This window comes from Pseudorca crassidens, chromosome X (genome assembly GCF_039906515.1).
Source record: "Pseudorca crassidens isolate mPseCra1 chromosome X, mPseCra1.hap1, whole genome shotgun sequence".
Taxonomy (NCBI): Eukaryota; Metazoa; Chordata; class Mammalia; order Artiodactyla; family Delphinidae; genus Pseudorca; species Pseudorca crassidens.
This window is the reverse complement of record NC_090317.1, coordinates 85949614-85976465: the sequence shown is the minus strand read 5'-3', so window position 1 is coordinate 85976465 and position 26852 is coordinate 85949614. Positions and strand designations below refer to the sequence as shown.

The 26852-nt window shown below is 42.0% G+C and overlaps 1 protein-coding gene and 1 long non-coding RNA gene across 3 annotated transcripts; one reads left to right on the top strand and one right to left on the bottom strand.

Moving 5' to 3' along the window:
* Positions 1–534: 534 nt before the first annotated feature.
* Positions 535–8330, bottom strand: LOC137217444 (uncharacterized). Its single transcript, XR_010940096.1, has 3 exons — positions 8024–8330; positions 6233–6313; positions 535–2505 (listed from the first exon to the last, which is right to left on the bottom strand). It is a non-coding gene; the product is annotated as an uncharacterized lncRNA (long non-coding RNA).
* ALAS2 (5'-aminolevulinate synthase 2) lies at positions 6461–26852 on the top strand. 2 transcript variants are annotated; one of them, XM_067724286.1, is made up of 11 exons: positions 6461–6523; positions 8282–8522; positions 9165–9287; positions 10139–10249; positions 12631–12853; positions 13405–13589; positions 16445–16624; positions 19090–19254; positions 19829–20097; positions 22511–22673; positions 26567–26852. In XM_067724286.1, exons 1-11 carry the CDS (start codon positions 6461–6463, stop codon positions 26728–26730), a joined length of 1887 nt encoding a protein of 628 aa, XP_067580387.1. In that variant the 3' UTR covers positions 26731–26852. The 2 variants fall into 2 exon arrangements, with proteins under 2 accessions (XP_067580387.1, XP_067580386.1); XM_067724285.1 differs by lacking the exon at positions 6461–6523 and having other exon boundaries at positions 8357–8522.

The following is a 26852-nucleotide window of genomic DNA, read 5'->3' as shown; positions in this document are numbered from 1 at the left end:
TTTCTTGGTGCTGAGCAATGCTGCTTTGGGAGATGGGATGTTGCAGATAGAATGAAGTTGTCTTCTTTCTCTGCTTGTGTGGTTCTCAAAAATACTGGTTTTTGTTCCACTGTGCTGCTAAAATTCCTAGGTGGACTCTAGAGGTTTTCCAGAGCTGTTTTTATTCATGGATAGCTGTTCAATCATTGAACTTTTTGGGGGGTGTGTTGGGGAAGCAGGGTTCTTCTGCATTTCAGTTTTCCCCAGAAACTAATGGCTGATTTTTCATCAAAAACCATGGAGGCCAGAAGGCATACTTAAAGTGTGAAAAGAAAAAAATAGTCAACTAAGAATTCTATATATGCCAAAACTATTCATCAGAACTGAAAGAGAAATCAAGACAGCCCCAAACAAACAAAATCAGAAGAATTTGTCACCAGTAGACGTGCCCTACAAGAAATGCAAAAGGGAGTCCTTCAGGCTGAAAGGGAAGGATGCTAGATAGCCATACACAGAAATAAAGAACACCAGTAAAGGTAATTAAATAGGTAAATATAAAATTCAGTATTATTTTATTATTGGTTTGTAACTTTTCTTTTTTACTATATGATTTGAAAGACAAATTCATAAAACAATAATTATAAGTCAATGCTAGTGGATACACATTGTATAAAGATGTAAGTTATGACAATAACATCATAAAGGGGAAAGGACAGAGGTGTCTAGGAGCATAAGAGCAGAGTTTTGCATGCTACTGAAGCTGTTAGTATTAATTCAAACTAAAATGTTATGAATTCAATATGTTACTTATAATCCTCAGGATAACCACGAAGAAAATAACTCAAAATACACAAAAAGGAAAATAAGAAGGGAACCAAAATGGAACACAACAACAAAAAATCAATTAAACACAAATGAAGGCAGTAATGGAGGTAATGAGGAAGGAAAAGCTATAAGACATATAGAAAAAAATAGCAAAATGGCTGAAGCAAATTCTTCCTTATCAGTAATAAGTTTAAATGTAAATAGAGTAAACTCTGTAATCAAAAGGCATAGATTGGCAGAATGGATGAAAAAATTATGATCGAACTATATGCTGCCTACAAGAGACTCATTTTAATCAAAAGAAACTGGTAGGTTGAAAGTGAAATTATGGAAAGAATACTCCACGCAAATAGTAACTAAAAGAGAACTGGGGTAGTTATACAAATATCATACTAAACAGACTTTAATTCAAAATGTGTTTCAAGGTACAAAGAAGGACATTACATATTGATTAAAAGGTCAATTCACCAAGGAGCTATAATTATAAACATACACACAACTAACAAGACCATCACAAAATATATGAAGCAAAACCAGGCAAAACAGAAGGGAGAAATAGTTCTACAATAATAGTTCTATACTTCAATACTCCACTGTCAGTAATGGGTAGAACAACAACCCATAAACAGAAGATCAATAATAGAGAACTTGCAAAACACTATAAACCAACTAGAACAAATAATATATACAGAATGCTCTGCTGGCAATAGCAGAATACATATTTTTCTCAAGTGCACATGGAGCATTCTCCAGGATACACCATAAATTGAGCCCCAAGTCTCAGTTAATTTAAAAAGAATAAAATCTTACGAAATATCTTTTGTGGTGACAAAGGAATGAAACTGAAAATCAATAACAAGTGAAACTGGAAAATTCACAAGTATGTGGAAATGGAACAACACACTATTAAACAATCAGTAGGTCAAAGAATACATCACAAGGGAAATTAGAAAATACTTAGAAATGGATTAAAATGAAAATACAACCTATCAAAACATATGGGATGCAGCAAGGCAGTGCTCAGAGATTTATAGTTATAAAAACATATTTTTAAAAAGAAACAATATATCAAACCAATAACCTAACTCTACACCTTAAGGAAATAGGAAATTAAAATAGCAAACTAAATCCAAAGTTAGCAGAAGGAAGGAAATAATAAAAATTAGTTATAATATTGTAAATTAAGTATATTTCAGTTAAGTAATTAATTAAATTTTTTAAATGGTGTTGGCAAGTTTATGAGAGACCAGACACACACACTCTTATGCACCATTATTGGGGATGTATAGCAAATGTATAGGGCAAGTTAACAGTATCAAAAATTTTAATGTCTATATATCCTTTGACCCAGGAATTTTTTTAGGATTCTACCATATAAAAAATATCCTCACATAAGCCCAAAGATATTTATTGCAACATTATTCATAATGGATGGGGGAAATCCCTGGAAGTAACTTAAATTTCCATTAATAAGTGAGTGTTTAAATAATGTTAACATTCAGATTCTTGAATAGTATGACTCCACAAAAAAGAAAGAATTTATATGGAAAGAACTACATGGCATATTGCCATGTGGTCAAATAGAAAAAAAGGAAATTGCAAATCATTATAGAGTATGATTCCATTTATGTTAATATACTATTAATGATGATAATCTGCTCCACAGATGAAATTGCCTGGTTATGACATCGTCCTGCTGCCCTAGGATTGAGAAAGAAAAAAGAAGATAGTGAGGAGAAGAAAATTACAAAGGGACAAGGAGTTGGTAATAAAAAGAGGAAATAGAGAACTTCAAATTTTTAACTGTATATCCTGAAAGGGAGAATAGTGCTTAAAGAGTACAGGTTCTGGAACCAGACTGCCTGAGTTCATAGTTGGACTCTGAACTTACTATCTCTGTAATTATCAGTTAGTTGTCTCACTTCTCTGAGCCCTAGTTTCTTCATCTGTAACATGGGAATAATAATACCTTTCTCATAAGGTCCTTATGAGGATGGGCTAAATTTATCCATGTAAAGCACTTAACAAAGGTGCATAGTAGGCACTCAATCAACATTAGCTGTTATTTCTTTGGACCAGGCACTGTGTTGTGTTTTCTGTACATGATATTATTGAATTGTTACAATGACGTGGATGTCATCTATGGAAGCTAACTGTTACAGAGCCCTTCCCTCTTGTGCTACAGTTGCTTCTGACTTTTACTGCCCTCCTTTTATAGTTGAGGAAAATGAGAGTCAGAGAGATAGATGGTTTTGCTCAAGGTGCCCTAGCCATATAGGGATGGTCTAATTCCAAAGCCAGCAAACTCATTTTACTACTCCAGAGGGAGAAGGGAAAGAAAATAGAGAGGGGAGAGCCGGTGCTGGGTGAGGGTGGGAGACAAGAGGGGATTACATTGGGTTTTATCTCTAGCAAGGGCCTGAGATACCTTTGGGGCCAATGCAGGGCCAGGCCAGCAGAAGGCGGGGTGGGTGGAGTTGAGCCAAGGGAGAAGGGATAAAACCAGGTCCTGACCCACAGCACCCAACCCGTCGTTCGTTCGTCCTCAGTGCAGGGCAACAGGTAAGTGTTGCTTTCAGCCTGGTGCCCTCTCTCTTGGTCTGCTTGCCCACCTCAAGGCTGTATATGTTGACTCTCTGGCCTGACTAGATCTGACTTTGTCTGTTCCTTAGAATCTGTCACTCTGTCATTTTCTTTTTGCCTCCTATGTCTCTTCCTGTCTTTCCCAGTTTTCAGCTTTCCTTTGTCTTTTTTCCTCGTTTCCTCTCCTCTGTTAGTTTTCAAGATCACTCACTTTACTTCATCATTCTCTGACACTCTAGCTTTCTCTTATTTTTCCTTTTTCTGAGGTCTATATGTATCTTTTCCTCTAAATCTCTCTCTCCCTTTCCATCTCTTTCTTCTACTCTGTATCTCTCAGTCTCGCAGTTTTTCTATCTCTTCCATTCCTTCTCTGTCTCCCAAGAAGAGGTCTTGGTATTTTTTTTTTGGCAATTCTCCATTCCTCCCTCACTTTGACTCCTTCTCTCTCCTTGGCTGACAGCAGAGCTCAATGGGTCAGACCCCAGAGGGCCAGAGGTAGGGAGAGAAAACAAAGTGAATGTGGGGTGGTGGGAATGATGAATTGGGAAGGGAGAGATTTGAGGGAATTGAGAGTTGAATAATTAGCAGAAATAAGGGGAGATGGTGGGAGAAGAATGGGGCCCTATGCTGAAAGTCAATTGATTTGTTTTCTCACCCTAATTCACTGTGAGGCAAATCATTCATCCTTTGAAAAAAAGGGCTTGGCCTATGATTTCCACAACCTCTTCTAAGTTTTATTTCATGGTCTTCTAAATTTTTGTTTCTAAGAATTTCTGATTCTGATTCCAGGAATCTAAAATTCTTTATGATTCTTCCATGATGGGGAGAGGGTGCTAGGAAGGGAAGTAAATCCTGATGCTTCCAACTCCTGAAGAGAAGTGACCACATCCCCTCCAGACTTAACTGATTCTTTCAAAGCAGGCCACAAAGGGGAGAGAGAGATCGAGGAACACTGCAATGAGTGGTTTCTGGCTCTCTCCTGGGGTAGAGTTGTGGTTGGCCCCTCTGATCTCTGGGACTGCAGATTGGCTGCTGACACGAGAGAGGATTTTAAGGTGTAGGGAAAATCTTCTAGTAATGCTCTATCACTTGGTCCAAAATTTCACAGTTACCTCCTTGGGTAAAAGCATTGTTTTAAGAAGACCCTGGCAAAGATTGGTGCATAAGTTGTTAAATAATGGAATGAATGAATGTATGAATGAATGAATGTTCACCAGTGCCTGAAATTCCGCTTCAGTTAGAAATCTGTTCCTGTGGTAAAGGCATTGGTTACAACTCAAAATCAAGTGTCCCAGAAAGGGACCTGTTAGTGTAGGAGAGTGGATTTATGTCTGGAGTCAGGCTCTCAGTCAGGATAATGTGTAGTAATATTAGAATCATAGATCCATAGTGGTTAAGTTAGTAGGCTCTGGAACCAGATTGACTAGGTTCAAATCCTGGTTCTCCTACTTAGTAGCTCTGTGACCTGAACAGGTTACTTAATCTTTTGGGCCCTCAGTTTCCTCATCTTTGAAATAAAGTTGATACTAGTATATAACTCACAGGGTTGTCATGAAGATTAAATAAGTCAATGTATGTGAAGCATTTACAAAGGGGTATGGCACAGTGAGAACTCTGTGAGTGTTTGACTGGTAGAACCAGACGGAATCTATGGAGCTATCTAGTCCAATGTTTTTGGAGAAACTGAGGCCCAGAGAGGGAAAATACAGAGCCCAAGTTCATATAGTAAGTTGTAACAGAATCATGACAAGAATCAGGATTGAGACAAGAATCAAGTTTCCAGACCTGGTCTGGTGTATTCATGATGTTACTTCCCTTGACTATACCTTCACTTTCCCTACATAGAAAATGTAGAATATAAAAAAGAACAGATAACACTTTTTCAGCATTTACTCTAGGATAGGCACTCTTCTATATACTTTATATAGATTATCTTACTGGATCTTCACAACATCCCTGTGAAGTAGATTGTCCTTGTTATTATCTACATTTTAAAGATATAAGACATAGAGCAGAGACATGACTTTTCTAATGTCCCAGAGCTAGTGAGTGGTAGAGCCAGGATTCAAATGCAAGTAGTCTGGCTCCAGAGGCTGTGCTCTTAATACCCTAAATTGCCTAAAATACTCCTTTGATTTGATTTTACTCTCTCCAGTCTCATGATAGGTAGTAAGATAGAATGGAAACAGAGCCCAAGATGGGCAGGCAGAGTGAGGCAGGGCAAATTCCAGGAAAGGAGTGCCAGAACAGAGAAACTGGAACTGAAGCTTGAAAGAACTTGATAATTCAACAAATTCCAAGAAGTAGCCTATATTTTCCCAGGTCCCTGAGAATATCATGGCCGAAAGCCCCTTAGAGATGATGTGTGTACTGAACTTCTGTTTTTATACCTGGGGGTGGGATTCACCATCATCCAAAGGCAGGACTGGACTTTGCTTCCAATCTTGGGGGTTTTTCTTCACATTACATACCCCAATGTTGTCATTATTGTTGTTAATGTTGGGGAAAGGAATTTGCAGGAGCCTGGAACCTGGCCATCTGCTTTGCCTCCTCTCCCTGGGCCATCCGCCCCCCTCACCACCAATAGCTAGGGTCAGCCCCAGCCAGATGCACAGACATGATTCTAGAAAGGAACTCCTCTTCTCTTCCACACCCTGGTCTCAGCTTCGGGAGTGGTCAGACCCTAAACGTGATAAACTCTGGGAGCCTTATCTGTGGTCTGCAGGCTCAGTTCCAAGCAGTTTAGCCTTTGCAGGAAGGCAGGAGAAGGGAAACTCATATCTCCAGATATAAGGTAGGCATCAAATCCAATTCATTACCTACCATATGAGGTAGACATAAATACCTTACATTTGACAGCTGATGAAAGCTGAGACCCAAAGAGGGGAAGTGACTTTCCAAGAACGTCCAACAAGGAGTTGGGGAGCTGGAATTGAAATAAGAAAAGCTAAGATTTTCTTTTAGGCACTTTCCTAAAGTCTTAACATGAGTTTCATTAGTCCTTTCAACACCCCTTGGCCTTTCCCAATTTCAGGACCCACACACCCTACCGCACATACCAACGTATGCTCTTATGACAGCCTGTGAGAGTTGGAGGAGGATGCTCTGGGATGGAACAAGGGGAAGAGGCTGCTTTGTGAGTTAGGAGGAGGGTGTTTGCTCTATGAGATCTAGAAGGGAGGAGTATTGCTCTGTAAGAGGTGAAGGAGGTTGTCATATGACGACATGGCCACGAGTTCCTCCTGTTCACTTTTCCCTCACAACATAAAGCCTTAAATACTAGAGGTGCTGTTAGGTTCTACTAAGTAGCTCTCCTGGTGGTGGGAGGGCCTTAGTCTTACCACATTCCTCCATCTCTCTCCCATTATCCTGTCCCATATCTTGTCTCACCCTCTGATGCTGGATCTCTAGTTTGTCCTTTTTCTTTTAATCTATTTCTCCCTCTTGCTATCTCTAGCTCTCTTTGTCTTTATATGTCTCAGCCCTCCCTCATCACAACCCCCAACCCACCTTAGCCATCTCTCTGTCTCTATCCTTTGATCTTAGCTCTAACTCAGTCTCACTCTAATCTCCCTCAGTAGGGAGGGCCAAGGTCCTCTTTCCCTAGCTCTTCTTTGTTGTTCTCCCCCACCCACACAATCTCTGACAGAATTTCTCCTTTACCTTTGTTCCTGACTGACTCTCTGCCTCTGCTGGATTCTCTCCTCTCCTGCTTTCAGTTTTCTGAGTCTTTGTATATTCAGCCATGCTCCTTGATTTCGCCTCATATCCCTTTTTTGTCCCTCTGTCTATCTGTCTCTAACTCTACCTCTGCTCTGTTTCTCTCTCCCTCTCTCTCTTCTCTCATCTTCTCTCTTTCATTCTTTCTTTTATCTCAGTCTCTTTCCCTACCTTCTATATTTCCCATAATCCTCTTGTCCTCTGCTTTTCTGGATCAGTCCTCTTCTCCCTGTTCTTATCTCTACCTGTCCCCTTTCCTCTTGCTTTGATCTCTCTCCCGCTATTTCTGTTGTAACTCCACTACTACCATTGCACCTTTGTTCTCTTACTTTCCTCCTTTTATCTTTCCTAATTTTTCTTTCTTTATGACCCTTCCTCTCTTCTCTTTCCTCCATTTGAGTCCCTGCTCATTCATTAATTTACTCCCCAATTCAACAAATATTTATTGAATGCCTACTATGTGTATTTTTTTCTTATATTCTCCCCACCCCGATTCTCTCTTCTGTCTTAGTCTCTGCCTCTTTCATTCACCTATAGACTTGTTTCCCAGATTCCTTGGGTCTTGCTTTCACCTACATCTCTATCTGATTTTCAAAACTCCAGGAGAAAATTCAAAGACAGTAAAATATCTGTCTCGTGGCACATGGTGCCCTTTTGTCCTATTTCCTGAATCTACTTAAGCTGGTACCTATGGCCTCAAGCTCCTTGTCTCTCTGACTGGGTCTGCTCAGGAAACACTCTGAGTGAAGCCTCATGAGCCCTTGTCAATGGCATCTGTCTGCATTAGCAGGTTGAATCTTCATTTGGCTGAGGCCAATATTCTTAGAAAGAGTCTTAGCCCTAAGTGTTGATCAAAGGGTTGGTGGGTTGTCAACTCTTATCCTGCCACACACAATCAGACTTCAATGATCCTTACCATCACAGAGCAGGTCAGTGGCAGAGTCTGAATCAGAATTCAGGCTTTCTGACCTCCAGTGGGAACTCTTTTCTTCACCTCTTTTGTCTAATGATCAGTTTCCTGTTTCTTCCTCTCTGATGCCCTATTAGTACATTTTAATATTTGGAAAGTTCTTACCCTGAAATGACAATAAAGGCATCTCTGGGGAGGGAGGCAAGCATTGGGTGAGAAGCTAAAGGCAAAGGATCAAACACAAGAATGACCCTTGGCTTTCAGCCAGGTCTTCATGGTGGAATCTCATCTCTTCCACATCTTATGCAGAACTTCGGGCTCAAGAGGGTGGCAGCAGCCATGTTGCTACAGCGTTGCCCAGTGCTTATCCGGAGCCCCACAGCCATCCTGGGCAAGATGATTAAGACTCACCAGTTCCTGTTTGGTATTGGACGCTGTCCCATCCTGGCCACCCAAGGAACAACCTGTTCTCAAATCCACCTTAAGGCAACCAAGGCTGGAGGGGGTAAGAAGTCACTGCTGGCAAATGGGGGAGAATGTCTGGATCCTAGAGATAAGATTCCAAGTCATATTGGTCATCATTACCTAATAATTGGAAGGGTTCATGTGAAAAGTATCAAGGAAGAATGAGCTTGCCTAAGAGTTCACTGGCCTCTGACTTCTGGCAGTATCTCTAAAAGGAGTTTCACTCTCATTCCCCTCACATTCTATATACTCCAGTCATGCTGAAACTAAAGTTGTCTGGATTAACTCTGTTTTCTTAAGTTTCTGTGTCTTTGCACCTGTCAAATGACTCTCTCCCATTATCTTTACTAGAGTATCTCATACTTCTCATGCAACATTTAACTTGGGCATCATCTCCTCTATGAAGCCTACCTAGACTTCCAGCCTGTCCAAATCCAATTCTGTGTCATGTCCCTTTCCTCTTCTAGCCCATGTCCTCCCTCCAATCCCAGCACTGCTCATAATGTGTCTTCAGTATGTGCCATCCCCAACAACTCAGGAACTCCCCTAGGGACCAGATACATCCATCTCTGTGTCTCTACCATAGCCTGAGATAGAGCTTTGAGATATAGTACTTCTCAGTGACCACTGTTAAACTTACAGCTAGAAGCTCACTGCCACTTACTCTCTTAACTTTACGTAGACTCTCCATCTTGGGCCAAGAGCCACTGTCCCTTCATGCTGTTGGAACTCCAGGATGGGAAGAGTAAAATTGTGCAGAAGGCAGCCCCAGAAGTCCAGGAGGATGTGAAGACTTTCAAGACAGGTTGGAGTTAAGTTCCACCTCATGTAACCTCTACACCTAATGCTTGATTTCACTTTATTACAGTCCTGAGCTAGGCAGCTCAGGGCAGCTAGTATACATTTCGTGATGGAAGTCCAGTCTTTTCCAGGGGAACCATGTTACTAAATAGTATAGACTGTGCACTGAAATGCACCCTCCCCAACACACATACATGCTTCTGTAACTTTTAGCTATTAGTCTAAAATGAGCCCTCTAGAGTTCTGCCTCCTCTCTCCCAAGTGGCTAAATGGATTCCAACAGGCTGGGCTCCCACATTTAAGCAATACCACTCTATGACAATCTGGATTTGCATAAAAGAGTGAGTTTTGGAAGCAGCTACATTCTTTAGAAGGGTATGGAGCCCAGGTGAACTCAATTGGTGCAGACCACTGAAGGCCACACTTGAGAGTTGGCCACACTTGAGAGTTGGCCATACAGTCAACATCTTTCATAGACCCTTTTGGGATATAATTAAGAGTAAAAATTTCAAAATTGAATTTTAATGACTTTCAGAAAAGAAGAGTAAGGTACACTGTCCTGCATCTACCTTCCAAGTGAAAGACTCAGCATTGCTGCTCCAGTTGTCTCACCCAAGGGAAAGTCCTAGTGAAGAGAAGTGTAATTCAGCCTATGGATGGCTTCCTGACATATAAGTCTCCACTTGGGGAGATGAGAAAGGGCTAACTTTTCAGAATATTTCTTCTCTCTGTACAAGGCTTCCCTCCTTCCTAAACTTGAATATTTATATGTTGTATTGTGTTTAAAGAAGATAGCACATGCTTTCTTTTTCCCCCCTTTTTTTCATGGCCAACGAATCCCATACTCCTTCTCAGACCTGCCCATCTCCCTGGCCTCAACCAGCCTGAGGAAGCCATTTTTCAGTCCCCAGGAGCCAGAGAAAAATTCAGAGAAGGCCACACACCTGATTCAGAACAACATGGCTGGTGAGTTTGCTGAGGAGGAAGTAAAAGGGGTAGGAATATGGAAGGAATGCTGAAAGGGCTTCTGACACAGTAGAGGCAATGGCAAGAAAGCACTTTAGAGCCAAAGGGAATCTGAGTTTAAATTTTAATGCTGGCACTTGCTGTATCTGCATGCTTTAGAAAGTAAGTCACTCCCCTCCAGTGATATTTTAATAACTCAACAAGTTATTATGAGAAGGAAATAAAATTACACTTATGGAAGTGCTTCTAACTTGTTATGAAGCTTCATTAAATATTAGGTGTATTCCTATTATTTCTTCTCCATGTTTCCCTCAAAAACTCTCATCCTTTGCAGAGAACCTTTTTCCCCTCTCTTATATGTGTTTATATTCATTTTTCATAATAGAATGTTTTATTTTCCCAATATAAAAAGAATATAAAGAGGGAAAATTAAAGCACTCAGAGTTCCACCATCCACCATTAGCTTTTTGTCATACTTTTTCCAGATATTTTCCTATGACTAAACACACACACACACACACACACACACACACACACACACACAACTACACTTCCCTCCACACACATGTTGTTATTAGAAATGTGATCTTATTCCACCTGGAGTTTGTTATTACGCTTTGTTCACTTAACAATATGTTGGGGCATTATTCAATGTCCCTAAACATAGAGCTGCATAATAATTATTAATGGTTGAATGTGTTCTGTAGCATGAATGCAACATCATTTAGTTAACCAAGCACCTATATTTCAGGTAATTGTTTCCAACTTTTTGTGTGTATTCTTCCACTCTACATTGTATGTTGGTTTTACATACATATAAATGTATCCAAAGATAATATATAGTATTATCTTAGACTTAGTGTGGCTGTACTATAGAGTATTTAGTTATTCCTCTATTGGGTTGCTTCCAATTTTTCCTATTACAAACAGAGGTGCAACAAACATCCTTGAATGTACCTCATGTATATAGGTAAGTGTTCCTCTAGAATAGACACTAAGAGGTGATGATTCTCAGGACGTAAGGGTGTGTACATTTTCAATATTAATAAATATTGCCAATTAGTCCTCCAAAGTGGTGTACCAGTTATCAAAGAGAATCCATATTCTCACACGCTCTCCAGCACTTAGTATTATCACATTTTAAAATCTTTATCAATTTGATGAGTGAAAATTTGTTTTTGCCTTTTGATTTTCCCCGATTAAGCATCTTTTTCTACATTTATTGAATTGTCTGTTTATATTATTTGCCCACTTTTCTATTGGGTTAAAATTTTCCATAATAATTGTTCAGAGTTTCTAAAACATAAATTCTGGATATCAATTTTTCTGTTAAACATGCTGCAAATATTCCCCTAGGTATGTCAGCATGTGCATTTTAAAAACACTTGGTACATATTTCCAAACATCCCCACAGCAAAGATGTTTCCAATTTACCCCCCTACCATATAAGTTGCCATCTGCAACAATCATGATTTCTGTCTCATGGATAGAGTTCTGGAGTTCAACAAGCCCACTGGCATACATTATTTCAATTTATCCTAAAAGTAGGGTTGCTCCATTTTGTAGTGGTAATGGTTAAAGAAGCAGACTCTAGGTCACTTATTTGTAGGCCACTTATGTGCTGTATGACCTTGGTCAAGTTACCTAACCTCCATAAGCCTCTGTTTCCGCACTTGTAAAATGGAGATACTAATAGAACTTACCACATAGGGTTGTTATGAGGAACAAATGAAATAATATCTGTAAGTTCCTAAGAGAGGGTATTACATGTAATAGGCACTTATTAAATGTTGGTTATAATAATATTATTTAAAATTATTATTACTACTACTACTACTACTATATTACAATAATCATAATACTACTACTATGTGCCAGACACTAGTTTGGGTGTATTACATTCTGTTTGTCATCAGATGGTCACAATTCTGCAGGGAAGATATTATTAATCCCATTCTACAGATGAGGAAATTAAAACTAAGAGGATTCATGACTTGCTCAAGATTACACAACTAGGAAGTGGCAGAGCTATGACTAGAAACTAGACCCATCAACATTCTTCCACTGAAACTAGAAGTAGTGATTCTAGTAAGGAGGGTGCCATACTAACCTTGGGAAAAGAGATGAGGCCATGCCAAGGGTAGGAAGCCTGAGTGAATGTATAAATAAATTACTAAGTGAATGAGTCAGTGAGTAAGCAAAGGGATGCTTGAATGAAATAGTAGAGAGTTAATGTGACCCAGTAAGTTAATGACTGATCAAATAAATGAATAAATGGAAAGAGAATTGGAGAACACCAAATCAACAGCATGAATAAAATATGGACTAGCCAGGAAGTAATTTAAAATGAATTCTTCTCATCCCCATTTCTACTCCTGCAGGAAACCATGTCTTTGGTTATGACCAGTTTTTTAGGAACAAGATCATGGAGAAGAAACAGGACCATACCTATCGTGTTTTCAAAACTGTGAACCGCTGGGCTGATGCATACCCCTTTGCCGAACACTTCTTTGAGGCATCTGTGGCTTCAAAGGATGTGTCTGTCTGGTGCAGTAATGACTACCTGGGCATGAGCCGGCACCCTCGGGTCTTGCAAGCCACACAGTGAGTAGTAGGGTCTGAGCCATGAGCTGTGGGGAGACATCCAGAGAAGAGCCAAAGCCACTCATGGAAGGAAAAGGCAGAGCTGACAGTGGAAACCTTGTTTCCACCCAACACCCCTTTTGTCCAAGGTCTTCCAGCAAATCTAATCCTCAGACATGAACTAAGTCAAAAGCTATGTTTTCCAAACTCTTTGGTGTCCAGTGCTACAAAGGAAAGGATGAGAAACCAAGCAAGGCCCACTCTCTATGAGTTCTTACTCTGGCTGCAGAATGAGTATTGCCAGAGATGATGTGCTAACTCCTCTAGAAGGTCTTCCAAGCTAATCAAGCTCAACATGGCTTCTCCCTCCATCCCTGAGTGCTTTCAGCCTGAGAAGGAAGGTCCATTTCTCCCCATTGTTCCCAGCCTGCCCTCTACCTGGTCATATAGGACACAGCTCATAGAGTCACTAAATCAATACTGATCCCCTTCAAGGAAGAGAAACTACCCAGTTCCTCAGAATCTGACAAGAATTTCTTCTCCTTGTCCCCTTTCTGTTTTCTCCTGGCCAGAGAGACCCTGCAGCGTCACGGAGCTGGAGCTGGTGGCACCCGCAACATCTCGGGTACCAGCAGGTTTCATGTTGAGCTGGAGCAAGAGCTGGCTGAGCTGCACCAGAAGGACTCAGCCCTGCTATTCTCTTCCTGCTTTGTGGCCAATGACTCTACTCTCTTCACCTTGGCCAAGATCTTGCCAGGTAAGCCTGGTGCCTGAGCTTTGTTCAGGGGTGGTATCCTGCACTACAGCATCCAGGTTTACTGCCTCCATCACTCCTTCCCTGTCTTCTGAGTTCACTTGCTCCCATTGCCCTTCCTTATTACCCACCTTGCATCTCCTCAACACTGGATGACTATATCCCAACCTCACAGAAGGGTAACATCATAAATTTATCATTTCCCAACTCAACTGCACTCTTAACACTTATAAACAGTCCTTTTATGTCCCTACATCAACTTTTTCAAACTTTCTTCCCCCTTCTAAAACCTGTAGCTACCTCCTCCTTCACTCTTAGCAAATAACCTCACATCTTACAACACAAAGAAAACAGAAGCCACCAGACAGGAGCTCCTTTAACTTATAGCCACCAAATCCACAAATTCATCTGACTGTTCATGTACCCTTCTTTCATTCTTTCCTTTTACAAATTGAAAGCGCATCTCTCCTTCTGCCTAAAGCCAATCCCTTCACTTATACACCAGATCCCATCTGAATCCCATGTTCCTACTCCCCCATTCTCTAGCCAATAATGTCTTCAACTCATATGCCTGTCATCCTTCCATCATAGCCCAACTCTGGATGAATATAACTCTCCACCTTCTTTTTTTTTTTTTTTTTTTTTTTTTTGCGGTACGCGGGCCTCTCACTGCTGTGGCCTCTCCCGTTGCGGAGCACAGGCTCCGGACGCGCAAGCTCAGCAGCCATGGCTCACGGGCCCAGCCGCTCCGTGGCATGTGGGATCCTCCCGGACCGGGGCACGAACCCGTGTCCCCTGCATCAGCAGGCGGACTCTCAACCACTGCGCCACCAGGGAAGCCCTCTCCACCTTCTTTATGTCAATCCTGGTCTTATATAATTGCTCAGATGGGAGCCACTAAAAATTCATGATCCCCAATGTCTACCAGGTCCTCTATGCTGCCTGGCAATCCTGTTTTCATAGTCAGCTCTCCAAGTCTCCAAGGCAACTTTGCCAAACCCCGATCTCTTCAGCCTTCTTACACCTCCACCTGACCTTCAACCACAGCAAATGACTTCACCTCCTACCACACGGAAAATAGAAGACCCCACGCAGTAATGTCCTCAACTTCTTGCCTCAAACTACTTATAAACTCATGAGCATTCCCCTATGTCCTCTCCTCTCTCCTTCTCTCCTGTCACAGTAGAAGAGGTGCCCTTTTTCTTGTTGACTAATTCTTACATTGGTGCTCTGTGTCCTCTACCTCTTCAGGAACCTTGATCTATGAGTTCTCTCTCTCCCTCCTGTATCTTTAGCCTCTCCCTCTCTTTAAAAATGTTGAAGTCTTTTGCATCTCAAAAAAAAAAAAAAACACTTGCCCTCATCACTCTCTAGCTACTGCCCTTCTCTCTCCTCCCTATAACAGCCAAACTGCTTGAGAGAAGTCTCCACACTTGTTATCCACTTCCTCAGTTCCTGTCTATTTTTCAGCACACTGTAAACACCTCCACTGCTTCTCAGAAACTTTTTCCGAGATCACACATAACCCCAGCTAAAGCCAACATCTTTGGGAATGTTTTCAGTGAACCCCCTCTTCAGCCATTAGAATTCAACTTCTTTCCATTTCCTCTGCCACCATCCTCACCTAGACCAACATCATTTTCTTGATTTCACCTTTGCCCTCCTACAATATATTCTTCACAACAATCAGATCACATTTTAAAAATGCAAACCTATCTTTGTTACTCCCCTGCCCCAAACCCTTTAATAGATCCCCACTGCCCTTAGGACCAAATCCAAACTCTTTATAATGCCTTCTAAAGCCCTCAATAATCTGGCCTCTACCTATCTCTTCAGGCTCATCTTTTGACACCCCTCCTCTCACTCTTTCATTCAGTAATATATTAATTCATATATTCATTCACTCACTTGAAAATCAGTAATTTGTTTTTTATCCATTCATTCATTCATTCATTCAGGAAAGGTTTGCTTAACATCTAAAGTACACTTAGTCTTAACCTGGGTACCAGAGACAGAAAGATAAAAAGATGTGGCTCCTGCTCCCTAGAAATTCCCAGTCTAGTTATCTTTCACAGCAGGCCCTCCAGGAAGTCATGCCTGATTTCCACAGGTAGAAGTGATCCCTTACTCTAATGAAAGGCCACAGTTCCTTGATGTCAGTGCAGTTTTGGGGGCCCAGGGATCAACTCCATCCACCAATTTCCCATCTCTACCTGTTCTCCCAGCATTGTCCAGTAAAAAGCCCTGCATTCCTCAGGTCCTAGAGAAAGGTCTTCCCCTCTCTGGACCTTAGCTTCCTCACTTGTACAGTAAAGGGATTAGATTCCATGGTCACCAATGGCCCTTCCAGCTCTGACTTGTCATGAGCTTATGATTCAAATTGTGAAAGTCTGATGAGTGTCTACCCTGTAACTATAAGCAGAAGGATGCTACCTGGAAGAGGTGGGATTTCATCTAGATCAGGAAGAATCTAGCATCAGTCCAAATCAGCAAATATTCCCTGGGATAAACTCCTTTCTAAGGCTTAATCTTGGTGTCTAGGAGAAGGAACCTAGGTCCTGTCCTCAGGAAACTCTGGAGCTTCTTGGGAAATTCAAATTTCCTCCACCCCAAGATAGTCAAAGGCCAGACCAGAGTTAGAAATGCCTGGAGGGAAGAGTGTAGGGGTCAGAATTTCAGGGCAGAGGAGTTCTTCCAAGAGAGGAAGAGGTGTTACAAAGGCTTCCAGAGGATGGAGAAGCAGAGCAGAGTCTTTAAAGGGAGGAAAGGGTTGGCTCTCTGTCCCTGCCAGGTCAATCCTGAGGTTGAAGTGTGAATACTGAGACTGAAGCTTAAGCATTATGCATCTGGTTCTTCAGGGTGCGAGATTTACTCAGATGCAGGCAACCATGCTTCAATGATCCAAGGTATCCGCAATAGTGGAGCAGCGAAGTTTGTCTTCAGGCACAATGACCCTGACCACCTGAAGAAACTTCTAAAGAAGTCTAACCCTGAGACACCCAAAATTGTGGCCTTTGAGACTGTTCACTCCATGGATGGTATGTATATGTGTGAGTGTATGTTTACTAAAATTGGTCTCACAAAAACTATGATGATAATGATAACAGCTAACATTTATAGTGCTTATTATGTGCCAAGCAAAATTATTAGTATTTTACATGTATTAATTCACTTAATCTTCACAGTGATTCTATGAGGTAGGTGCTATCATTATTTCTGTTTATTTATATGAGGAAATTGAGACATAAACAAGTGAAGTGACTTGCCCTAGGTCACACAACCAGTAACTGCCAAAGGATGGAGGCAGCTATTACACTGATCTCAAAGGTTAAGAAACTAAAGTGCGGAGACAGTATGCAATTTGTCTTGGTTGGCTCAGTAAATTGGTGCCAAAGTGAGTAGCTGCACCCTAGGATGTACGATTCCAATTCCTTCACATGACACTCCCTCCATTAGAAGTGCAAATCAATCATCCCAGTGTCTGGTTTCTGCAACAGAAAATTTCACAAACCATTACCTGGGAGATTTTTCAGGGTCCAATATCATCCTACCTCTTTTCTTTTCCCAACTGAAACAATGCTCAAATCATTCCATTGTTGTCCCTTTTAAGCAGAAGTCATGTGTTTTAGGCATAACCTTCTGGATTTATTAAAAGGAAGAGGTCCTCACTTCATTTCAACTTGTCACTTTTCCAAGTGAAACAAAGGAGAGTCCACTGTGTTCTCTGATTTAGCCAATGTAAGTGCCATCACATCAAGCAATGGTGATGCACAGGCTGTTGAACCAAACTATCCATGTTCAAGTCCCAGTATGACAACTTACTAGCTTGGGCAAGTTTCTTAATTGCTCTGTGTCTCAGTTGCCTTACCTTTAAAAATGGAGATGATAATAATAGAGTAGCTGCGAGAATTTAAGTAAGTTAATTTATATAATGAACTTATTGTCATGCCCTCTTTCACAGTTCTACAACTAACAATGATTATATTTCTACCACTGAGACTACTCTAATTCATTCATTCTTTTTTTTTTTTTTTGGCCACACTGCATGGCTTGTGGGACCTTAGCTCCCCCACCAGGGATCAAACCTGGGCCCTCAGCAGTGAGAGCACAGAGTCCTAATCACTGTACCACTAGGGAATTCCCTCTAATTCATTATTTCTGTAGTGAAAGCCATGTTGGAACCATTCTACTTCCTTACACTTGCAAATGAATGGTTCCTGATTCTTTTGGTGGAAACCCTGCCTAAATTGTCAACCATAGGGCTGAATTCCTCCCACTGAAATGATGCTTGAGCCATCACACTGTCCTTTTTGTCTTGGGCTCCAACTCCTGTGGTTTTCTCCCCTCCTGTTGTCCCAGCTCACATACTTTTATCCAGGCCTGGAGTCCCTGTTCCCACCAGAAGAAGTTTCTTCTGTATTCCAACTCCCTGTACCATTAGTTTCCAGCGATGGGGAATGGCAGAAGTGTGGGTTCTTGTATATGTAGAGTGGCCACAAAGTCTATACATGAGAGTCACAGCCATTTGAAGACCTTATAAACGACTATCAGCATAGAAGATGTCTAGAATAACAGGGAAAAATGGTAAATCTGCATGGAAAATGTACAGGAACATACAGATTACTTCTAATTCACTTTCATTCAGTATATTGAGACTGAGTCTGTGGGTGGGGGCCCTCAAGTAACAACATTGACAGAGATGAGACAGAAATATATTCCCACAGAGACACAGAAAAGACACAGAGGCACAAAGAAGCTCAGAAAGAGAGAAAGATATAGAGAAAAAAAGTCTGAAGTCAGAAAGGTAGATAAAAAAGGGACACAAACAGTAAGAAAGAGAGAAGTGAGAGAGGAACGTGAGGGAGGGAGTGAGAGAGACACTGACAAAGAGACAGAGGGAGGAAGTGGAGAGGAGAGAGAAAAACAGAGGCAGAGATAGAAAAATAGAGAAACAAAGATGGAAATAGCCACAAAAAGAGAGATAGTGACAAAAAGCCAGAAAGACAGAAATAGGGAGGACCAGTGAAGAATAATAATATTGACAGGGCTGCCAACAGTACTTGGCTGAGGGGGCGAGCAGGATCTAAAATCAGGACTACATTAACCTGGAGCAAAAGGTTATTTTTTTCAATTTATTTAAACAAAGACATCATATAGGCTAGTGCCAATCCTAGATGGAAATACACAGACTTGTACAGAAAAAAAAAAGAAGCAGAGAGAGGCTGGCAAATAGCATAAACAAGATGACAGATATTATCAGAATGAAGTAAAAATAGAAAGAGGCAAGTCTTAATCACAGGTTGGAGAAAACACACACACACACAGCTTGGGTGGGAGTGGGGTGAAATTAGTCAACACATATAAAGAGGTTTGGCATAGCCCCAACTGACAGTGCACACCCACCTCCTTTCCCAACCTAAAGTAGTTATGGGTCACAAATTCCGTGCTGGAGATGGAGCTGGGGAAGGGTTATGATCTACCTCTATTTGTTGGCTTTGCTCAGGTGCCATCTGTCCCCTTGAGGAGTTGTGTGATGTGGCCCACCAGTATGGGGCTCTGACCTTCGTGGATGAGGTTCATGCTGTAGGACTGTATGGGTCCCGGGGTGCTGGGATTGGGGAGCGTGATGGAATTATGCACAAGATTGACATCATCTCTGGAACTCTTGGTGAGTGAGTCCCTTGAGTTGCCCTTATATACAATCCAGAAAGGAAGCCCCTAGAAGACCCTTTTCTTCCTCCTCCCCACAACTGCAGGAGCTATTCGGGTAGAATTTATAGCCCCAGGTTATGGAACTCGTGGATTCTCTCATCCCACTCCCACCCCACTGCAGAGTTGCTGAGAAAGTCTGGGAGGGTTTTCTGAGAAGACCCCTGAGCCAGGCCAAATAGCCAAGTTCAACTCAGTGAGTGGAGAGTTGTGGTTCTAAACTCCTCCCCCACCCCAGCCCCAAACTTCATTTTAGCTCCACTTTTGGGCCTAACCAGTTGATGGTCCCACCCAGCTCCTGCATATCTAGTCATTGCATATGGCAGCCCTTGAAAGTCCTATCTCAAAGCAGCAGAATTATCAGCTCTGTCTGCCTTGTCATGGACAGGGGAGATGAACAGAGGCCTGTGAAGGGAGTCTGGAGCTCCAGCTTTTGGTATACCGCCTTGTGTTACCTGGTGCATGACCCTGTTCCTTGGGGGACTGATAATGGGGTCTGTGCATATCCTCCTCATTCTCCTCCTTGTCTCCAGGCAAGGCCTTTGGCTGTGTGGGCGGCTATATCGCCAGCACCCGTGACTTGGTGGACATGGTGCGCTCCTATGCTGCTGGCTTCATCTTCACCACTTCACTGCCTCCCATGGTGCTCTCTGGGGCTCTGGAATCCGTGCGGCTGCTCAAGGGAGAGGAGGGCCAAGCCCTGAGGCGGGCCCACCAGCGCAATGTCAAGCACATGCGTCAGCTACTAATGGACAGAGGCCTTCCTGTCATCCCATGCCCCAGCCACATCATCCCCATTCGGGTGAGAGCCCCACACTGCCCATTTCCTTCTCTACCTATCTCTTCTGGGAGCCTTCCCACACCCAGCAAACCAACACCTGTTCCTGTCAACTCTGCTTTCTTGTTAATCATCCTCCTTATTGCCAGTTTTGTTGCCCTTTTTGAAAAATTATCAGTCATTCTGGATTAGCCAGTCCTTTTTTTTTTGTTTGCATTATCTCATGCTTATTTTGCATTAGCTATTATCTCATGCTTATTAGACTGTCCTGACCCTCAGTTTTTTCAAACTGTGGATCAAGACCATTAATGGGACACAAAGTCAGTTTAGTGGGTTATGATTAGCATTAAAAAATAGAAGAAATAGAATAGGAAATGTTGGAGCACATCACACATAGTAAGGGTATCGTTTTATGAGAAATTTGTTTCAGTTGCGTATATGCACGTTTATGTGTATGTGTGTATAGTACGGTCATGGTGTGAAATGTATTTCTTAACGGAGAACTGAAGTCAGAAAATAGAAAATCAAAATCCATGGGGCTAGCTGCTACTTTGGATTCCCAACTATGTTTGTGTTTACTGCCTTTAAAAATGAACCTCTGGGGCTTCCCTGGTGGCGCAGTCGTTGAGAGTCCGGCTGACGATGCAGGGGACGCAGGCTCGTGCCCCGGTCCGGGAGGATCCCACGTGGCACAGAGCAACTGGGCCCATAAGCCATGCCGTTGAGCCTGCGCGTCCGGAGCCTGTGCTCCGCGGCAGGAGAGGCCACAGCAGTGAGAGGCCCACATACCGAAAAAAAACAAGAACCGCTATTGTATGTACGTGCCACACTTTCTTTATCCATTCATCTGTCGATGTACACTTAGGTTGCTTCCATGTCCTGGCTATTGTAAATACAGTTGCAATGAACATTGTGGTACATGACTCTTTTGATGGACCTAGCGACTGTCATATAGAGTGAAGTCAGAAAGAGAAAAACAAATACCATATGCTAACACATATATACGGAATGTTAAAAAAAAAAAAAGGTTCTGAAGAACCTAGGGGCAGGACAGGAATAAAGACGCAGACTTTGAGAATGCACTTGAGGACATAGGGAGGGGGTAGGGTAAGCTGGGATGAAGTGAGAGTAGTATAGACATATATACATTACCAAATATAAAATAGATAGCTAGTGGGAAGCAGCCACATAGCACAGGGAGATCAGCTCGGTGCTTTGTGTTCATCTAGAGGGGTGGGATAGGGAGGGTGGGAGGGAGATGCAAGAGGGAGGAGATATGGGGACATACGTATATGTATGTATACATGTATGTATGTATATGTATAGCGGATTCACTTTGTTATACGGCAGAAACTAACACACCAGTGCAAAGAAATTATACTCCAATAAAGATGTTAAAAAAATGAACTGCTAATTCTTTCTTAAACTCTTAAATGACATCTATTTGTGTGTGTCGGTAAGCTGGGGTATGGTAAGGACAATTTTTTGTGACCTTTATTGATGAGAATGGTCACTGTTCTTGGGCCAACCCAATGTTCCCTTGAAAGACTGCTTTTGTAAATATGTTTCTTTAATTAACCCAGTGGCAGCACCCCAGAGGTGGCTTGGGGGGGTTTATCTTCCTACTCAGAAGCACCCCAAATTAACATACTAGCTAAGTATGCTTGCTCTGCCAACAACTTCAAGACAAGGTCCCTAGTGCCACCTTCACCTCCTTTCATTTTTTTTTAATTGCAGTATAGTTGACTTACAATATTGTGTTAGTTTCAGGTGTACAGCAAAGTGATTCAGTTATATATATATTTTTTTCAGATTATTTTCCATTATAGGTTATTACAAGATAGTAATAGTTCCCTGTGTTATATATTTAATAGTTCCCTGTGACTATAGTTCCCTGTGTTATGTAGTAAATCCTTGTTGCTTATGTATTTTATGTATAGTAGTTTGTATCTGTTAATCCCATACTCCTAATTTATCCCTCCCCTCCTCCCTTTCCCCTTAGGCATCCATAAGTTTGTTTTCTGTGAGTCTGTTTTCTTTATAGATTCATTTATATTATCTTTTAGTCTCCACATATAAGTGATATCATATAATATTTGTCTTTCTCTGTCTTACTTCATTTAGTATAATATTCTCCAGGTCCATACATGTTGCTACAAATGGCAATATTTCACTCTTTTATGGCTGAGTAATATTCCACTGTGTGTGTGTATGTGCTGCTATGAACATTGAGGTACATGTATCTCAAATTTGCTTGCTGCCTCTGAGCAACTCCTTGATAGAAATTCTAGACCTGCCACTGACTAAGCCTTTTATGAAAAAATATGTCCCCAAATTCAGTGGTGTTCCTTGATCTGGTTCCCTCCACCTACTTAATGGAGCTAGTGATAGTGGTCCCAGGGTAGCAGATACTGACAGACTTTTCTCCTGAGCCCAGGTGGGTGATGCAGCACTGAACAGCAGGATCTGTGATCTCCTGCTCTCCAAGCATGGCATCTATGTGCAAGCCATCAACTACCCAACTGTCCCCCGGGGTGAGGAGCTGCTGCGCTTGGCACCCTCCCCCCACCACAGCCCTCAGATGATGGAAGACTTTGTGGGTAAGTCCTCAACATGGGTGCCTACAGTACTCTCCTTCCCTTCAGCCCCAGTATGTGAAGAAGTTGAGAATGGATGCCATTCAGTTTAAAAATATATTCCTGGAACATCTATTATGTGCCAGACCCTATACTAGGGTCATAAATTAATGAGAAACAGTCCTTATACTCATAGGGCTTCAGTTTGGTTGAGGAGATCATAGCAGACCCAAACAATGACTTCAAGGGCTGATCAAAATTCAACAAAGACAATGTATGGGGGAGTTGTGGGAGCAGAGAGGAGGGGCCTGACCCAACCTGTGGGATTCAAGACAGGCTTCCTAGTGGAGGTGACACCTGAGCTGAGTCTTACAAAGCTGTGTGGTATTGGGCCAAGAGAAGAAAGAGGGTGTAGTAGGGGTATTCCTAGCAGAAGGAAGAGCATGAAGAAAGGCAAGGAGGAGGGTGAGAAGTAGCCTGGGACTTATCAAGAATAAGCAGTTGTTACTGGAATGTAGGGTAGTAAGAATGGAGGGGTGGAGGGCAGTGTTTATCTATGAACCTACAAAGACAACACAAGATTTAGAGGCTTGTAGAGCTGAATAGTTTGGGTTTTATCCTGAAGGATGCCAGTTTGGATGCTCTCTGGTGGTCTAGTGGTTAGGATTCGGCACTCTGAAAGATGCCAGTTTAGTCAATTCACCTAAAGTTTACTGGATTCCTGTTGGGTGCAGGGCCTGGCATAGAGCAGGTTCTCTTTCTAGGTCTGTTGGGTGAAAGACACGTAGGCAGTTGATGGTATAGCAAAGGAGACAGACATAAACATGGATCGTACTGGTCCAGTGTGATGAGTTCCAGTACTCTGGGAACTGGAAGGAGAGTGCTCATTTATGGCTAGAGAGGGTATAGGAAGGGTGAAATTAAAGAGGCTTTATTGGTAAGGAAGTCCTGCTGCACCTTGAAGTACATGTGGTATGGTGTAAGAACATTCCAGAATAAGGGAATTCCATGAGCATGGACCTAGAGATAGGAAAACAGAGGGCAGGCATGGGCAACAGTCATTCTGTTTGTCTGGAGCATAGGCAGAATGAGAGTCCCAGGAAGAAAAGACAGGTAGGTGCCATTCATTCATTCATTTAAAAACATCAAATAATGCTAGCCAACATTTATTAAGTATTTACCACGTGCCAAGAACTGTTCTAAACACTTTACATGTATAAACTCATCTAATCCTCATGGGGTACAGATGGTATTATTAGTATTTCCATTTTATACATGTAGAAATTGAGGCATAAAAATATATAATAACTGGTCCAAAGTCACACAGCTAATAGATTTGAACTGCAGAGTCTGTTTCTACATCCATGCTCATACCACTAGATCTGTATACTACCTCTGTGAACTAATGATCTAGACTTCTGGACCTTTTGCTCAGTCCTCTCACTTGCTCCAGGCTTCAATTATAGACCTCTCAGTACTCTCAGTTCTCTGAGTGTCCATTTATGCTGGGCTTTTGCAGGAAAGAAATATGAGGCATCCACCATGACTCCACCAGTCAGTCCTTCAATGTCATAGCCAACCCATCACGAAATCTTGCAAATGTTCTCTACAATCGCTCTCTAATGTCTTTTCTCCACTGCCACTTCTTTAAGCCATGTCAATGTGATTTCTTCCTAATTTTCCTGCTTCTCTCTTGCTTCCTTCTAATCCCTTATCCATATTGACCACTAGAGGGATTTTTCTAAAAATCTGACCATATAGCTCTCTTGCCTAAACCTCTTCATTTTTCCCTATTGTCTAGACTAGAGCAGTGGTCTCCAAGGTGAGGTATGCAAGATGATCCATAGGGTAAGGGGATTTATTAGAATTTTATGTTTACTTTTTATATTAAAAAATAGGAAATTAAGCGTGACTGATATTGATCTCTAATATATAGAGTGACAATAATATACGTATATAGTATATAAAAAATACATACATTGGAGGTACATACTACAACTTTTGTACTAATAGGATGTATAAGCCCCCAAATTGGAGACAACTGGCCTGGAGAACAGGCAAAGCTCCTTGGCATGGCATTCAGTGCCTTCAACATGGTGAACTCTATGCCCTCACTTCTTGCCCACATTCATTTTATTTCTCCAGCTACACTGAATGATTTATAGTTCCCTCATTTTGCTCTAGCCTCTTACCTCTGGGATTTTGCTAATGATGCTCCTTTCTGATTGGAATGCCCTCCCTCACCCCTTACTCTGGCTTACTTCTTTTCATCTTCTAGACTTAATCAGGCATCCTTTCATTCATTCTTTCGACACATATTTATTGAGTACCTACTGTGTGCTAGATACTGTTCTAGGTGCTGGGGATCCAGTAGTAAACAAAACAGACACAAATTCCCTATTCTTCTGGAACTTACATTCTAGTGGAAGGAGATAGTCAAAAAACACTTTAAAAAGTAAGTGCAAATTAAATAGCATGGTAGTTCTAAGCACTATGGAAAAAAATAGAGCAGAAAAAACGTGCTGGTTGGGGGGATACATGGGCTAGCTTGGAGGAGGGTTGTAGCATTAAATGGAGTGTTATGGGTAGAGACAACCAAAGTGACACTTGAGCAAAGATATGAAGGAGGTGAAGGAGTTAGCTGGGCAGAAATCTAAGAGAAGGGCATCCCAGGCAGAGAGAACAGCCTAAGACAAGGAAGACCCTAACACAGCAGTATTCCTTCTGTATTTGAAGAACAGTAAGTAGATGAGTGTGGATGGAGTGGTGTGAGCAAGAGGGAAAGAGACAGAAAACTGAGGAGGGGCAATGTGGGCTAGACTGTGTAGGGTATTATAGGCCACTGGAAGGGTTATGGCTTTAACTCTGAAATGGAGAGCCTTCTGAAGGATTTAAGCAGAGGAGTAACATATCTGATTCAGGTTTTAAAAGAATTTCTCTGACTTCTTTGTTGAGAATAGACTGAAAGACTGGGAGCAGGGACATCCATTAGGGGGCTACTGTAATATTCCGGGTTAAGAAATTATGGTGGCTCAGACCTGAAAATAGCACTGTAGGTGATGAGAAGTGGTCAGATTTTGAAGGTAGAGCCAATGGTATTTGCTGATAGACTGGATGTATGGTAGGAAGAAAGAGAAAAATAAAGGATGGCTCAAACATTTTTGTACTGAGCAACTGGAATTGCCATCAACTGAGATGGGTAAGGCTGAAAGTAGGGTAGACTTGGTGGAGAGTAGGGAGATCAGTAGCTCAGTTGTGCTCATGTTAAGTTACAGATGCCTACTAGATATCCAGGTGGAGATATAGAAAGGCAATTGGATACACAAGTCTAGAATTCAGGATACAGCTTTGGGCTAGAGATGAAAATTTCACAATCATCAGCATGTGATGGTATTTAAAGCCATAAAACTAGATGAGATCACACAGGGAGTAGGCATGAAAAAAAGCCAGGGACAGAGACACAACTGAGGTACTTCTGACAGCAAGGTCAGGTTCTGTCCTCTGGGCTCCCACTCCCTCTAGGAAAAACCCCTGCCCCAGGCTCCCAGGTCACAATACTGACGACACTGTGTGGGTAGTGTCAGTGTCACCTTCCTCACCAGGCTAGGAGTTTCCAACTAGATGGATTCACTTCTTGAGCCACAGCATGTCCTGTACTTAGGGCTTGGTTCAGGCCAGGTCAGTATAGCTTCAAATTATGTCACATGAGTGCTTCTCAAACTTTTATACATCACAGCACCCATACACAAATGCTAACATTCATAGCACACGGTGGAGCAAACTGAGGAGGATACCTCTGGTTCCGAGACATCTCAAAGGGTTGGGGGGATCAATATCTTGGCACATCTGTAATGTGACACAGGGATTAAGACCTACTCTAACCAATTATTTCCCTCCCCTCCCCTCACTACCTTCAGAGAACCTGCTGGCAGCCTGGACTGAGGTGGGGCTGCCCCTCCAGGATGTATCTATAGCTGCCTGCAACTTCTGTCGTCGTCCTGTGCACTTCGAGCTCATGAGTGAGTGGGAACGTTCCTACTTTGGGAACATGGGGCCCCAGTATGTCACCACCTATGCCTGAGAAACAAGCTGCCTTGGATCCCCACCACACCTGCACCTCTCTTGGGGCTGGGCCGCCTCCTGTCCTCTGCTTTGTTGTGTGCCTCTAGCTGACTTGAGCCTGAAAATAAAGAGCAAAGTGTA